Source organism: Dendrobates tinctorius, unplaced genomic scaffold (genome assembly GCF_039654945.1).
Source record: "Dendrobates tinctorius isolate UK_male_01 unplaced genomic scaffold, ASM3965494v1 ptg000059l, whole genome shotgun sequence".
Classification (NCBI taxonomy): domain Eukaryota; kingdom Metazoa; phylum Chordata; class Amphibia; order Anura; family Dendrobatidae; genus Dendrobates; species Dendrobates tinctorius.
In genome coordinates, this window is record NW_027361727.1 from 1279063 (window position 1) to 1297243 (window position 18181).

The 18181-nt window shown below is 40.9% G+C and overlaps 1 protein-coding gene across 4 annotated transcripts in view; it reads right to left on the reverse strand.

The window, feature by feature from the left end:
• GAS2 (growth arrest specific 2) overlaps positions 1 to 18181 on the reverse strand; it is a 109155-nt gene that overhangs the window by 42577 nt on the left and 48397 nt on the right. For all 4 annotated transcript variants that reach the window (XM_073578281.1, XM_073578280.1, XM_073578277.1 and 1 more), the window contains one exon: positions 5662 to 5803. In XM_073578281.1, coding sequence (XP_073434382.1) covers positions 5662 to 5803 — 142 coding nt within the window. The remainder of the gene's footprint in view (positions 1 to 5661; positions 5804 to 18181) is intronic.

An 18181-nucleotide genomic window follows, 5' to 3' on the forward strand; every position in this document is an offset into this window, starting at 1 on the left:
TCTCCATCTCATCCTTATTTGAGTAAAATCGGATGGCACTATGACCAGAGTTTGATAAGAGTATGATTTGCACAATTGGCTCGATGAGAGAAAATACAGCCGTGTGCACCTAGACCAGTTAGTGATGCACTTACGCATGCACATATGAGGAGCACGTACGAGTGTGTAATATTAAGTGTATTTTTTCTGGAATTCTGATGGCTGTTTATATAGAATGGGGAACCTTCACTAAAATCGTAATTTTGTAATTATTCATTATACTCCATTACGCACTCACAAGATAAATAACATCCATCCGAATTACGATCCATCACCAGCAGCATGTTGATGGTTTCCAATTAACAACAGATTTAGAGAAAGAGCCCACATGAGGCGATGATCATTATTACTGCATTTATGGGTGTTATTTTCTGCACTTTTTATTATAAAAGGGAAGTCCAAAAAAATGTCCATTAAAGCCAGCAGCATGTTGATGGTTTCCTCTTAAAGGGAAATTGTCATATCCCCTATAGCTACCAAAGCAAAAAAAAAGAGTGCAAATGTTTCCATCTACTAAAAAAAAAAAAAATCAGCTTTCAGTGATCCACCACAACCAACTGGTCCATTGGGGCATCACTTACCCTGGACTAGTCCGGCTTCGGATCATGCAGTTACGCCAAGGATCATGAGATTGATAACTTTTTTAAATTTTGCCCATGTGCGTGCCTTGGCATACGCAGAGCGTGGATGAAGCAGGTGAAGGTACACCTGGCTTCATTGTGCATGCCCAGGCAGGCAGAAAGGTGCACAAGACTTATGATGGTGCAAAGGTGGCATTGCTTCTGCAAAGAGGAGTGAAATCTCCTAATCTGCTGCTGTAAAGAGAATTATGGAGGACTTGGCCTCCCAAAATGGGAACGCACCCTCATACTCTGTGGGACACAGCCAGAAGATGGGCAGTGGCTATCATTGCTGGGAAATGGATTTTTCGGGCAGAGTGAGGGGGCTGGTGGTGCAGAGGGTAGAAGCGGCAGTGGACATTATGTCTTAATCCAGTAGAAAAGTTTATTTTATGCTAATGACTCTTTAAATTTTAGAAAGTCTTTGTCACCAGTGACAGGGACTGTAAATGGATCACCCATCTTTGTGATGTGATGAAAGTGGCGCTGTCACCATTCATCGTCTCAGAGGCCTGACAAGATACGGAGACGAAAGTGAAGTCTTATTCCATGGAGAGTCCTCCATGCTTTATCGGAGGCCTTCTGACAATGGAGCAGATCAACCAGGCGATACTCGGAGTCACTTTCACAAAGAGGGTGGAAAGAGGACGCAGCGCGGAGGGATCTGGTGTCAGTCCAGGCAGAGATAGAAGCCTTTTCATCCACAGACACTGCTCCCATTTATCCTGCCTCCAGTTATCTGACTTCTGATGAAAATATCAGTTCTTTATGTGCCGGGCTGAAAGGCGTCATGTGCTTCATAACGTGATGAGTCCTGATAAAGACGCTTCAGTGGAAGAGAAAAATGATACCTACCATAGACGTACAGAACACTTCTGAGCTGGCCGCCTCGGGACTGGAGAGATGCCAGATTATCAGGTTTTCTGGACTAATGGATCTTCTTTATTAAAATATAGAAAGTTCCACATCAATGAAGTCTATGTAGGTAAAATTTTGTGGGACAATGAAAATTATAGTGTAGGGTGTTGTACAGAAAAGGTAATGTCTCCATAATGCTGCTGATACGTAGTTGCAGAGGTCAGACCACCAGGACAAATGTCAACAAGTCAGATCCATAGACCACCAGAACAGAGCTCAACAGGACAAAGGTCAACAGGTCAGATCCATAGACCACCAAGACAAAGATTCACACGTCAGATCCATGGACTACCAAGACAAAGATTCACAGGTCAGATGCATAGACCACGAGGACACAGATCCACAGGCCAGAACCATAGACCACCAAGACAAACATTCACAGGTCAGATCCAGAGACCACTAAGACAAAGATTCACAGGTCAGATCCATAGACCATGAGGACACAGATCCACAGGCCAGAACCATAGACCACCAAGACAAACATTCACAGGTCAGATTCAGAGACCACCAGAACAGAGCTCAACAGGACAAAGGTCAACAAGTCAGATCCATAGAACACCAGAACAGAGCTCAACAGGTCAGATCCATAGACCACCAGGACAAAGGTCAACAGGTCAGATCCATAGACCACCAAGACAAACATTACAAAGTCAGATCCATTGACCACGAGGACACAGATTCACAAGTCAGATCCATAGACCACCAGGACAAAGGTAAACAGGAAAAATCAATATACCACCAGAACATCGCCCAACAGGTCAGAACCATAAACCACCAAGACAAAGATCCACAAGCAAAATCCACAAGGAGATAGAGCCACAAATTAGATTCATAGACCACCAGATCACAACGCCACAGGTCAGAACCACAGACCACCAGGACAAAAAGGTCCACAGGTCAGATCCATAGACAATGTGGACATTGCTCCACAAGTCAGATGCATAGACCACTAGGAAACAGGGCTGCAAGTGAAATCCATAGACCACCAAATTACAGCGCTACAGGTCAGATCCATAGATCACCAGTACACAGGTCCATGGATCAGAACCATAGACCACCAGGACACAGATCCACAAGTCAGTTCTATTGACCACTAGAACACAGCTTCACGCGTTAACAATATAGACCACCAGAATACAGGTCCAGGACTCAGAACCATAGTCCACTAGAACACAGTCCACAGATAAGAATCTTAGAACACAGGTCCACAGGTCAGGACTCCATGAGTCAGATCCATAGACCACCAGGACACAGGTCCATAGATGACCATAGACGTTATAGGCCACCAGGACACAAGTTCACAAGTCAGAACCATAAAAGACAGGTATGCCATGGCTTAGATCCATAGACCACCAGGGTCTTTTATGTAAAAGCCATTGTAAATCACAGGTTACTGTTACCTAAAACTTTTCCCTCAATGTTACATGAAAATGAGAGGAATTCTAGCTGCGTTTAAATTCTTGTGATCGATGCAATGAAAATATCGAGATCACAACTTTTTCCAGTGACTTTTTAATGGCCAGAAAATAGTCTTACGAGCATAATATCTTCATAAACCCACAGCGGCTCATTGCAACATCATCATATGTACAGTGTGGGAAATAAGTATTTGATCCCTTGCTGATTTTGTAAGTTTGCCCACTGACAAAGACATGAACAGTCTATACTTTTAAGGGCAGGTTAATTTTAACATTGAGAGACAGAATATCAAAAATAAAATCAAGAAAATCACATTGTATAAATTTATTTGCATTTTGCAGTGAGAAATAAGTATTTGATCCCTCTGGCAAACAAGACTTAATACTTGGTGGCAAAACCCTTGTTGGAAAGCACAGCAGTCAGACGGTTTTTGTAGTTGATGATGAGGTTTGTGCACATGTCAGGAGGAATTTTGGTCCACTCCTCTTTGCAGATCATCTCTAAATCATTAAGATTTTGAGGCTGTCACTTGGCAACTCGGAGCTTCAACTCCCTCCATATGTTTTCTATGGGATTAAGGTCTGGAGACTGGCTAGGCCACTCCATGACCTTAATGTGCTTCTTTTTGAGCCACTCCTTTGTTGCCTTGGCTGTATATTTTGGGTCATTGTCTTGCTGGAAGACCCATTTTTAATGTCCTGGCGGAGGAAAGGAGGTTGTTACTCAGGATTTTATGGTACATGACTCCATCCATTCTCCCATTGATGTGGTGAAGTAGTCCTGTGCCCTTAGCAGAGAAACACCCCCAAAACATGTTTCTACCTACATGCTTGACAGTGGGGATGGTGTTCTTTGGACCATAGGCAGTATTCCTCTTCCTCCAAACACGACGAGTAAAGTTAATGCCAAAGAGCTCAATTTTTGTCTCATCTGACCACAGCATCTTCACCCAATCACTCACAGAATCATCCAGGTGTTCATTGGCAAACTTCAGATGTGGCTTCTTGAGCAAGGGGACCTTGCTGGCACTGCAAGATTGTAAACCTTTACGACGTAATGTGTTACAAATGGTTTCCTTGGTGACTGTGGTCCCAGCTGCCTTGAGATCATTAACAAGTTCACCCCATGTAGTTTTAGGCTGATCTCTCACCTTCCTCATGATCAAGGATACCCCACAAGGTGAGATTTTGCATGGTGCCCTGTTATGATTAGGTAACCGAGGAGGATAGCAGGGGAATAGACTAGGCAAGCAGAGAACCAGTGAGGTTGGTAACTTAGCGGATGGCAGACCCCTAAACTGACAACACAACTAGAATTAGCCGTGGGACGTACCTACGATGCCCTAGACGCCTCGGCACAGCCAAAGAATTAACTAAGCCTAAAGAGAGAAAAGGGAAAGCTAAAGTGCCCCGGAGTAGAACCACAAAGGAATAGATCGCCCCCGAACATATATTGCCGGTGAGACAAGATGAGGCACAAAACACAGGCAGAAAATAGAGTAAGCAAATGATGGGGCCCAAACTGTCTAGATAGAACAGGACAGGAAAGGATACTGACTGCAATCAAGCAAAAAACCCTAAGAAAAAATCCAACGCGTCTGATATGCAAAAGTACTGAGGCCACACGACTGCTCCCCCACTAAATCAGAACTCTGGTATGAACTGGACGCAAAGCAAAAGATACTGCTATAACAGGAGATTAGAAATACTGAAAAGACCGACATGAGCTGTGGCATGTGGAGCAGAGTTCAGCAGAGGTCCCAGCAGGGCACAAGGCTGAACTCACACCAGCAAAGCAGAAATCAGAGGAAAGTAAAAAATGGATCAAATGCAAAAAAATTCAAGCAGACAAATAACTTATCTGAAAGATGCAGGACAAAGCAGGAGGCAAGCAGACTTCCAAAATGCTCAGGAAGAAAACCAAATCACTGGCAACAACTGAGGGAAGGTTGCTCACTTAAATCTCTCCATTCTGTAACACCTGACCTCCAATCATCCTCCTCAGGTGATTAACTTCTGTCAGCCCGACCAGCTCCATTACCAGCAGCAACCACCAGAGGGAGCCCAAACTCAGAAGCCAGGTCAAAAGTGTTCACAACAGTGCCCCAGATGAATGTCGATTGACAGTCATTTTGTATTTCTTCCATTTTCTAACTATTGCACCAACAGTTGTCTCCTTCTCACCCAGCATCTTACTTATGGTTTTGTAGCCCATTCCAGCTTTGTGTAGGTCTATGATCTTGTCCCTGACATCCTTATAAAGCTCTTTGGTCTTGCCTATGTTGTAGAGGTTAGAGTCTGACTGATTAATTGAGTCTGTGGACAGGAGTCTTTTATAAAGGTGACTATGTAAGACAGCTGTCTAATGCAGGTAAGGAGTTGATTAGGAGTGTCTAACTGATCTGCAGGAACCAGAACTTTTAATGTTTGGTAGGGGGATCAAATACTTATTTCTCACTGCAAAATGCAAATAAATTTATATAATTTATACAATGTGATTTTCTGGATTTTATTTTTGATATTCTATCTCTCAATGTTAAAAATTAATCAATCCTTAATATTATAGACTGTTCATGTCTTTGTCAGTGGGCAAACTTACAAAATCAGCAAGGGATCAAATACTTATTTTCCTCACTGTATATCATGGATGAATGGATTCCACTCACCTAGTCCTTCTGACTCAAACAGACACGTATCCCCAACGCCAATACTCCTACACCAGGACAGGAAGTTTGCTGTATTGTCTCTTGCAAAGAAGGACCCAGGCGGGGCATTGGCACGGTACGGTATCCTCTTAGTTGGCAGGTCCTGCGGAAACAACAACAACAACTTAGAAATGGAGTTTCCTGGTTATGTAGTGATAGTATATGTAAACCATACCTGCTATTTCAGGTGACGGATTAGACTAGGCTGTTGGAATAATACTATTACTGAACATTTTATCCTACACTTTTTCAAAGTTTTCTCCTCTGCCAGCTCTAAATTTCTGTTGTCTCTGAGCTGGTGGGTGGTGAGTAAGTGCTACGATGTGTGCCATAAACAGCACACACACAGACATGAGGGATTCCTACTCTCCTGTCTCTATGTAACCCATGATCAAAAGCAGCAGTAATATGCAGGACTTTAGATAGCAATACTTAACAGTGCAGCTGTGAGTCCAGCTCTTTGGTGAGACAAAAATCTTTCTGCCTTTTTTTTCGACTATGCTCCTCCTCCCTTTCCATAGACTTCAATACGCAGCTGTAATCTGATCAGTCAGTGAGCAGACAGTCCCAACCCAAAGCAACTATTCATGTGGATCGAAATTTGACCTCTTATTTACCATAAAAAATTAAAGGGTATGTCACTACAGCTACAGAGCTAATTGCTTTTACAGTATGATAATTAAAGACCATTTAAAGAGTAACTGGAGGTTTATTCTTTTTACCCATAAATCAATAATACACATAAAAATAAGCAACTTTGTAATATATTGTATTAGATAAATCAGCTTTTTTCTCCTCCTGCACTGATCTTTCATTCTCAATTCATGGGTAAAATCAGTCTTCAGTGAATACATATTAACCCATTACTGAAATAGGAGATGACAGTTGGTGCTCATAAAGTTCTATGGAGAACTATATATGTTGTTTCAAGAGAGCTTGAAGTAGAATGTATGTGTCTGCCTCCAGCTCCTCCCACCTCCTTAGAATTTTATAGGCACCAACTGTCACCTCCTATCTCAGTAACGTGAACATGTGTCTTTACGGAGTATATATTTTACCCATTATTTGAGCGTGAAAGATCAATGCAGGATGAGAAAGAAGCAGATTTCTCAGATAAGATGTATTACAAAGGTAAGACATGGGATTTGTCATAAGCAGATGTCAGAGCCATCCTTGAGGTTTGGATCCAAAACAGTTTGGTTTCTAACATCTCCAATACACTTCAATAACTTGTCACTTACATAGAGATGATTGGCCATCAGGGAAGCGATCTGGGAAAGAAGCATTTAGATACTTCTTAAAGGGACACTCCCATAAGAGAGACAAATCGGAAACTTGTATCAGGCTGCAACAAACCTCATTTCAGGAGGTCTGAGAATGAATGAAGAGCTGACGGCTGCAAACGGAAACTGAGTGCAATTTTATTACCTCCAGTAACCACTAACATATGGTATGTGCTATATCTATGCATCAATGCTTCACTTCTATTCATTTTCTTTTGGTGAAAAGAGGTAAAAATGGCAAATTGTTGGTTTTGCTGAATTTTTTTTGACAGAATGCACCGTAAGGGAAATTTTTTTTTTTTTTTTAAAAAGTGGATTTGCATAAGCTTAATGGGATTGACCAATAAAAAAAAGTTATCACCTACGAAAAGAAAAGGTAATAACTGCTGAGACCCCCCCCCAATCGCCAGATTATCCCACATTTATACCCAGTAGAAGGGAGAGAATGAATGGGGCGCGCGCAGTACCTCTCCATTCTATCAGCAATAAAAATGCTGCTGACTGGTGCCGGTCCGAAGTCAGACCCCCACTGATCTATGAAAGAGAGAAAGAAAAATAAAAGAGAAAGAAAGAGAGAGAGAAAGAAAGGAAGAAAAAAGAGAAAGAGAGAAAGAAAAAAAAAGAGAGAAAGAGAGACAGAAAGAAAGAGAGAGAAAAAGAAAGAAAAGGAGAGAGAAAGAAAAAGAAAGAAAAAAGAGAAAGAGAAAGAAAGAGAGCGAGAGAAAGAAAGAGAAAAGAGAAAGGAAGAAGGAGAAAGAAAGAATCATAGAATTGTAGAGTTGGAAGGGACCTCCTGGACCATTTGGTCTAAGCAGGATTCACTAAATCATCCCAGACAGATATCTGTCCAGTCTCTGTTTGAAGACTTCTATTGATGGAGAACTCACCACCTCTCGTGGCAGCCTGTTCCACTCATTGATCACTCTGTCAAAAAGTTTTTTCTAATATCGAATCTGTGTCTCCTCCCTGTCAGTTTCATCCCATTGCTTCTAGTCTTTCCTTGTGCAAATGAGAATAAAGATGATTTTTCTACAATGTGACAGCCCTTGAGATATCTGTAGACAGCTATTAAGTCTCCTCTCAGTCTTCTCTTTTGCAAACTAAACATTCCCAAATCCTGCAACCTTTCCTCATAAGCCAGGGTTTGCAGACCAGTCACCATTCTGGTTGTTCTTTTCTGAACTTGCTCCAGTTTGTTGATTTCTTGTTTAAAATGTGGCGCCCAGAACTGGACACAGTATTCCAGATGAGGCCTGACCAAAGAGGAGCAGAGGGCAATAATGACTTCACGTGATCTAGACTGTATGGTTCTGTTAATACATCCTAGAATTGCATTTGCCTTTTTTGCTGCTGCATCACACTGTTGACTCATATTCAGTCTGTGATCTATTAGTATACCCAAGTCTTTTTCACATGTGCTGTTGCTTAGCCCTATTCCTCTCATTCTGTATATGCTTTTTTCATTTTTATTGCCCAGATGTAGTACTTTGCATTTTTCCCTATTAAAAACCATTCTGTTAGTTGCTGCCCACTGCTCCAGTTTATTTATATCTTTTTGAACCCTCTCTCTCCCTTCTCTAGTATTAGCTATCCCTCCAAGCTTTGTGTCATCAGCAAATTTAATCAGTTTACCCTCAATTCCTTCATCTAAATCGTTGATAAAGATGTTGGACAATACAGGGCCCAGGACAGAGCCCTGTGGTACCCCACTTGAGACATTCTTCCAACTGGATGTGCAGCCATTTACAACCACTCCTTGGGTCCGATCAGTAAGCCAGTTATGAATCCACCTAACAGTTGCCTTGTCCATTCCATACTTAGTCATTTTTTCAATAAGGATTGTGTGAGATAGTTTGTCAAATGCTTTGCTGAGGTCAAGATATACTATATCTACAGCATTTCCCTGATACACCCAGTCAGTGATTCCGTCATAGAAGGAAATTAAGTTAGTCTGACATGACTTATTAATTACAAACCCATGCTGACTCTGTTTAATCACTTCATTCTTATCCAGGTACTGACATACATGTTGTTTAATAATTTGTTCAAAGATCTTTCCTGGTATAGAAGTCAGACCGGCCTATAGTTGCCTGGGTCCACCTTCTTCCCCTTTTTGAAGATAGGAACAACATTTGCTCTTCTCCAGTCTTCTGGGACTTCTCCTGTTCACCAAGAATTTTCAAAGATTATGGAGAGCGGTTCAAAAATTTCTTCTGCTATCTCCTTCAGTACTCTGAGGGGTAATTCATCTGGACCTGGAGACTTGAATTCATTTAGGTTAGCTAAGTGTTTCATAACTGTATTTCTGTTTATAGATATCCTGGATTATTCTATTCCCTTAATAGGACTGTGAAGAATAGTTGATGTTACATTTCTTTTCTGAGAGAAAACAGATGCAAAATAGGAATTTAAAAGTTCGGCCTTCTCAACATCCTGTCTTACCAATTCATCATTTTCATCCTGTAAAAATCCTATAGCATCCTTGACTTTTCTTTTACTTTTGACATATCCCCAAAATCCTTTATTATTGCTTTTGATGTCTCTTGCAAGCCTCAATTCATTGTCAGCTTTAGATAATCTGATTTGTGCCCTGCAGGTTCTGCAGACAGCATTATATTCTTCTTTAGATATGCCTCCTTCTTTCCATTTTATAAAGATTTCTTCTTCCTTTTTAGCATGTGCTTAAGTTCTGTGTTCATCCATCCTGGTTTCCTTAAATGCTTCCTATTCTTCCCTGTTTTCGGAATTGTTAACAATTGTGCTTGGAGAATTTCATTTTTCAAGATTTCCCATCCTTCCTGGACATTTTTGTCTTTAAGGATATCCAGCCATTGGATCCCTCCAATTCTCTTTCTGAATCCCTCAAAATCTGCCTTTCTGAAATCTAACCTTGACGTCTGAGTCTTCACAGGTCTTCCTCCTCTAGTTATCCAAAATTCTAAAATAGCATGGTCGCTACCTCCTAGGGTCCCAGCCACTTTTACCTCCTCAACCATTTCCTCCCTATTTATAAGGATTAGATCCAAGGTAGCAGTTCCCCTTGTTTTCTCCCTTACCTTTTGGAAGATAAAGTTGTCAGCAAGAGAGGATAAGAATTTCCTTGACCTGTTAGTTTTGCCTGAGAGAGATTCCCAACAAATGTCTGGATAGTTGAAATCTCCCATGACAACTATGTCATATTTTTTGGAGAACTTGGCCATTTGATGCATAAAGAGTTCATCCATATCTTCATCTTGCACAGGCGGCCTGTAGTAAATGCCTACAATGGTGTCCTTTCCATTGTTCTGTCCTTGTATTCTTACCCAAACAGTTTCCACAGAACTCCCAGTCTCTGAAGCTTCAATCTCTGTGCAGATATACGCGTTTCTAAGGCTGGTTTCAGACTAGTGCATTTTACAGGCAGCGCACGGCGCCACTAAGCCCCGCCCCCTGCCCGCCCCGTCCATTCATTTCCTCCTACTATCGCACACGGCTGCATGCGATCTGTGCACTCTATCTTTAGCATAGGGTGTGCAGACCGTGCGCTGGCCGTGCGCTAGTAGGATTTTTGCGTGTGCTGCGCACTTTTGAAGGTGCGCCAAGCGCACCAAAATGCAACATGGTGCGTTCGGTGCACACCGGCGCACGCAAAAATCCTACTAGCGCACGGCCAGAGCACGGTCTGCACACCCTATACTAAAGATAGGGTGCGCAGATCGCATGCAGCCGTGTGCGATAGTAGGAGGAAATGACCGGACGGGGCGGGTAGGGGGCGGGGCTTAGCGGCGCCGTGTGCTGCCTGTAAAATGCGCTAGTCTGAAACCAGCCTAACATACAATGCGACACCTCCTCCTCGTTTATCAAGTCTGTTTCTTGCAAATAAGTTGTATCCTTCTAGTCTTGTATTCCAATCATGTGTATCGTCCCACCAAGTTTCAGTGATTCCTATGACATCATATTTCTTTTCCTGTGCTAGTAGTTCCAATTCTCCTTGTTTGTTGCCCATGCTTTGTGCATTAGTATAGAAACATTTTAGTTTGTGATTGGTTTCTCTTTCTCCAATATTTTTATTATTTAGATTATGTTGTCTTTGTTCTTCCTTTCCACACTCAATAGCATTTGTCAGGTGTAGGGCTTTTTCTGAGATAGAAAGAATAAGAAAGAGAGAGAGAGCAAGAGAGAAAGAAAGAAAGAGAGAGAGAAAGAAAGAGAGAAAGAAAGAAAGAAAGAAAGAAAGAGAGAAAGAAAGAAAGAGAAAAAGAAAGAAAGAGAAAAAGAAAGAAAGAGAAAAAGAAAGAAAGAAAGAAAGAGAAAAAGAAAGATAGAGAGAAAGAAAGAGAGAAATAGAGATAGAGAGAGAAAGAAAGAGAGAAATAGAGAGAAAGAAAGAAAGAAAGAAAGAAAGAAAGAAAGAGAGAAATTTCTTTCATAGAGAAAGAAAGTCCAGCTCCAAAGTTCGGGTCCCCATTGTTTATTTTGGACTACAGTTTTGGTTGGGTACCAGAACCCAAACGTCCACGGGTCCGCTCATCCCTACTATTCACCTATCCTGTGGAAAAATGATAACTTATTTTCACCATAATTCTTTTACGTTTATGTCAATATATTTTATGTCTGTTTTTTTTCCCATCTTTTTCTACTTTGACACAATAAAACCATTTTTCAAAGTTTTTTAATTTTTGCATAGTCACATCCAAAGTACCATCATTTTTCCATCTTCGTAGTTTCACAAGAGCTTGTTCATCGTGTTAGAAAAAAAAAAGTTTTTCTTTAATAACTTGAGATACAAATAAGTCATTGACGTACTTAAGCTACTGGACAGAGTAGTAATTAATCGTTCATGTTAGACTTTTTTTTAATCATTTACTGGACGATATAAAAACCATTTTTGTTCATTTTACACAGTGTTATGAGTGTAGGATAACAATTTTTGTTTTATATCGGAAGCACTGATGGGCTAACAGGGGTACTGCCTCCCTCTGCTAGCTCCTATTGGTTGCCACTGATAGCAGCATCTAAGGTGTTATATGACTAAGATCAAAGGAAGAGAAAAAATAGCGCCACACCTTTTCTCAGGTTGGATGTGGTATTGCAGTCCTACCCTATTCACATCAATGGGGCCAAGCTGTAATAATACTAGAGATCAGGGCCGGCAACCCTTTTAATACAGTGAAATTGCCCGGTCTTCTTTAAACACATGGGACTTTATATGTCACCAAATACCCACGTGCAAACATTTGCTTTAATAAGAAAATGTCCAAAAAACAATTAAAATCCGTTCTCCAAACTGTAGACCGATAAAGGGGCCGTGAGGCGCAGATTCCTGCAGAATAATTAGCTTTCCATGTGGTGAGAGAGAATTGTGTTGACATAGTATAAAATATCTAGAAGCCGAGGTGCCCACAACCCGCGCTCAAATATCAGGCGAATCGCTCCCCTGCCGCCATTCCTGCACCATCTTGTCTCGCTGATGGTGGTGCATGTGGTTTAATGCAGGATGTGAAAGTGAGACGAAAACAAACACATGATGTCACCCTGCAGCCATCTTGTCAGGTTCACTTCTTATAAGCTCTGGGGGATCCCTGCTCCACCGGTGTTGTGAAATCAGAGAAACAACGACTTCAATAGTTTACTTTTTCCAAATGAATTGGGTAGCTAGAAACTATTTACCACTGTGCTCACAGCGCAACAGACTGGCGACTTAATAAGGTAATAAACCGGCCAGTCGTCATTAATTACAGTCTCCCCTTCATTTACTTACAGTGTAAACCCAGCTGTATCTGACTGGAACAGGTATCCTCATGTGCAAGAATATAACTAGTACTGCCACCTATGTACAGGAATATAACTACTATAATACTGCTCCTATGTACAAGAATATAAATACTATAATACTGCCCCTATGTACAAGAATATAACTACTATAATACTGCCCCTATATACAAGAATATAACTACTATAATACTGCCTCCTATGTACAAGAATATAACTACTATAATACTGCCCCTATGTACAAGAATATAACTACTATAATACTGCCCCTATGTACAAGAATATAACTACTATAATACTGCCCCTATGTACAAGAATATAACTACTATAATACTGCCCCTATGTACAAGAATATAACTACTATAATACTGCTCCTATGTACAAGAATATAACTACTATAATACTGCTCGTATGTACAAGAATATGACTACTATAATACTGCTCCTATGTACAAAAATATAACTACTAGAATACTGCCCCCTATGTACAAGAATATAACTACTATAATACTGCCCCTATATACAAGGATATAACTACTATAAAACTGCCCCTATGTACAAGAATATAACTACTATAATACTGCCCCTATGTACAAAAATATAACTACTATAATACTGCCCTGTTATGAATGGGTCACTGAGGAGGAAAACTAAACAAGCTAAGTCACAGAAAACCAGATAGGTTGGTAACTATGCAGATTGCAGACCCCTGATCCTAACCACACAACTAGCAGCAGCCGTGGTGCGTTCCTAAGATGAATCTAGATGCCTCGTCACAGCCGGAGGACTAAATAATCCTAATACAAGAAAAGGGGAAAACTAACTGCCCCAGAGCAAACCCCAGTACTATAATACTGCTCCTATGTACAAGAATATAACTACTATAATACTGCTCCCTAAGTACAAGAATATAACTACCATAATACTGCCCCTATGTACAAGAATATAACTACTATAATACTGCTCCTATGTACAAGAATATAACTACTATAATACTGCCCCTATGTACAAGAATATAACTACTATAATACTGCCCCTATGTACAAGAATATAACTACTATAATAGTGCTCCTATGTACAAGAATATAACTACTATAATACTGCACCTATGTACAAGAATATAACTACTATAATACTGCTCCTATGTACAAGAATATAACTACTATAATACTGCTCCTATGTACAAGAATATAACTACTATAATACTGCTCGTATGTACAAGAATATAACTACCATAATACTGCCCCTATGTACAAGAATATAACTACTATAATACTGCCCCTATGTACAAGAATATAACTACTATAATGCTGCCCCTATGTACAAGAATATAACTACTATAATACTGCTCCTATGTACAAGAATATAACTACTATAATACTGCTCGTATGTACAAGAATATGACTACTAGAATACTGCCCCTATGTACAAAAATATAACTACTAGAATACTGCCCCCTATGTACAAGAATATAACTACTATAATACTGCCCCTATGTACAAGAATATAACTACTATAATACTGCCCCTATGTACAAAAATATAACTACTATAATACTGCCGTTATGAATGGGTCACCGAGGAGGAAAACTAAACAAGCTAAGTCACAGAAAACCAGATAGGTTGGTGACTATGCAGATTGCAGACCCCTGATCCTAACCACACAACTAGCAGCAGCCGTGGAGCGTTCCTAAGATGAATCTAGACGCCTCGTCAGAGCCGGAGGACTAAATAAGCCTAAAGCAAGAAAAGGGGAAAACTAACTGCCCCAGAGCAGACCCCAAAGGAATAGACAGCCCCCACACACGTACTGACGGTGAAACAAGATGAAAACACAAACACAGGCAGGAAAATAGGCTGAGCAAACGATGGGGCCCAAACTAACTAGAAAGGACAGGAAAGACAGTCTGCAATCTGCCCAAAAAACCCTACAAAAATAATGTCCAACACTTCTGATAACAAAATTAACCCTGAAGTCACTAGACGTCTCCCACTATATCAGCACTCTGAAATATTCTGAGACATAGCAAAAAAGAGGCCAATCTAATAAGGGACAAAAAGCAAATTGGCAAATGCAGATAAATAAGAGTGGAAATTCAGCACAGCCCCAGTCGGGGCTGGCTGACCACACAAAAAACTGAATAGACCAACAAAATCAAGTGTGAACATTAGCAGAAACACTTAGCTTGAAATGACTGGAACAGAGCTGAAAACCAAGACCTGAAAAGCCAGAAGGAATCACCAGCACCAGAATAGGGCGTTGGCTGTCTTAAATCCAGTCTGAGATTCCAGAGATCCAATCGTTATCCTCATCATCAGGTGGCAGATCTCTACTAATTAAATCAACCTCACTACCTCCTGTTACCACTAGAGGGAGCCCGGAAGGAGAACTCACAACTGGTAGACCAGAAAATGAGTTCACAACACTGCCCCCTTTGTACAAGAATATAACTACTAAAATACTGCTCCCTATGTACAAGAATATAACTACTATAATACTGCTCTCTACGTACAAGAATATAACTGCTATAATACTGCCCCTATGTACAAGAATATAACTACTATAATACTGCCCCCTACATACAAGAATATAACTACTATAAAACTGCCCCATGTACAAGAATATAACTACAATAATACTGCCCCTATGTCCAAGAATATAACTACTATAATACTGCCCCATATGTCCAAGAATATAACTGCTATAATACTGCCCCTATGTCCAAGAATATAACTCCTATAATACCGCCCCTATGTACAAGAATATAACTACTATAATACCGCCCCTATGTACAAGAATATAACTACTATAATACTGCCCCCTATGTACAAGAATATAACTACTAAAATACTGCTCCCTATGTACAAGAATATAACTACTATAATACTGCTCCCTATGTACAAGAATATAACTACTATAATACTGCCCCTATGTACAAGAATATAACTACTATAATACTGCCCCCTATGTACAAGAATATAACTACTATAATACTGCCCCTATGTACAAGAATATAACTACTATAATACTGCCCCTATGTACAAGAATATACTGTAACTACTATAATACTGCTCCCTATGTACAAGAATATAACTACAATAATACTGCCCCTATGTACAAGAATATAAATACTATAATACTTCCCCTATGTACAAGAATATAGCTACTATAATTCTGTCCCTATGTACAAGAATATAACTATTATTGTACTGCCCCCTATGTACAAGAATATAAATACTATAATACTGCCCCTATGTACAAGAATATAACTACTATAATACTGCCCCTATGTACAAGAATATAGCTACTATAATTCTGCCCCTATGTACAAGAATATAACTACTATAGTACTGCCCCCTATGTACAAGAATATAAATACTATAATACTGCCCCTATGTACAAGAATATAACTACTATAATACTGCTCCTATGTACAAGAATATAACTACTATAATGCTGCCCCCTATGTACAAGAATATAACTACTATAATACTGCCCCTATATACAAGAATATAACTACTAAAATACTGCCCCTATGTACAAGAATATAACTACTATAATACTGCCCCTATGTACAAGAATATAACTACTATAATACTGCCTCTTATGTACAAGAATATAACTACTATAATACTGCCCCTATGTACAAGAATATAACTACTATAATACTGCCCCCTATGTACAAGAATATAACTACTATAATACTGCCCCTATGTACAAGAATATAACTACTATAATACTGCCCCCTATGTACAAGAATATACTGTAACTACTATAATACTGCCCCTATATACAAGAATATAACTACTATAATACTGCTCCTATGTACAAGAATATAACTACTATAATACTGCTCCTATGTACAAGAATATAACTACTATAATACTGCTCCTATGTACAAGAATATAACTACTATAATACTGCCTCTATGTACAAGAATATAACTACTATAATACTGCTCCTATGTACAAGAATATAACTACTATAATACTGCCTCTATGTACAAGAATATAACTACTATAATACTGCCTCTATGTACAAGAATATAACTACTATAATACTGCTCCCTATGTACAAGAATATAACTACTATAATACTGCCTCCTAGCTGTGAGGTTGTGTGTTTGTAGCTCTCTTGATGTCTGGAGCAAGCCCAGGGGGAGGCCACCCTGGGCGGGGTAACTCCCCAAGCAAGGCCCAGGCTTCCAGGCCTACACTTGGAAGTAACGCTCAAGCTGTGTCTAAGGCGGATGCAAGTCCCAAAGTTGTTTCTGAGGGAAAGAAAGTTCAGAATGGAAGTAGCAGCAAGAAAGATGAAGCTGTGAAAGTACGTAAAGTAACGGAACAAGGAAAAGCCATGGCTGTGGGTAAGAAAGTTCCAGTTAAGCAGTCGGCCAGCCAAGGCAAGCAGAGTGAAGGACAACTAGGAAAAATCCAAAAGAAATCTACTGGTGAGAAGCTGAATGGAGGAAAGCAGCCTGCAGCTCAGGAGGTGCCATCACCATCTTCAGGTGTGCAGCTGACTCCCAGCAGACAGAGGAGAACCTCACTGGAGAGACAGACGCTCCAGGAGAACCTGCAGCAGAAGCATGTGGTGGCCAGCATGGCGAGCTCTGGGCGCACAAGGTCGCAGTCAGGTGGCAGCAGTAAAAGTGCTGTGGAGCCTGGAACCACGAAACCAGCGGTGGTGAAAGTTAAGGAGACGTCTGGTTTCAAGCATCCAGGGACATTGCTGAAAGCAGGATCCCAGGAGGAGACGCCATGTGCACCTGAGCTTCAGGTCGCAGAGGAGATCCCAGGACTGGTCAAGAGGCTCGGTGAGTTACAGCAGCACAAAGACTTGCTGCAGAAACAAATAGACATGGGCTATAAGGTAAAGGCTGCTAATCCTGGTGGGGATCACACCTTTTGTGATCAGACCCTGAACATGCTTGGCATACAGCTGGCAAAAGTGGTGACGGACATGGACTGTATCCTAGAGAAGATGGGGCCCCTGGCAGAGACTTATAGGAACCAGGAACTGTGTATGTCACACAAGCAGGACTCTGCAGGTTCCAGCTCAGACATTGTCCCAGGTGGGCCCCAGAAGCCGCTGCGGCCAGTGCTACAGCCTGCAAGTTTCTGCTTCCAAAAGGGTCAAATACTGCAGCCGCAGCAGCCACCAAGCAGCAGCATGTTATGCAGATTCCAGCAGGTGTACCACAAGTCTCAGAATGCCCAGCACAGCAGCCTGCAGCAGATTCCAAGCCGCAGCATGGACTGCACTTTACAGCAGAGGGACTACAAGTCTCAGAATGCCAAGCACAACAGTTGGGAAGTGGACATGTGCTGGTCATTACTGATGGTGCCCAGCAGGGCTCTGATGCTGGGGATAACCGCACTGTATCTGGGGGGTCGGGGGCTTGGGGGAGCACAGTATCTTTGGTGGACGCTGCACAGTCTGATAATG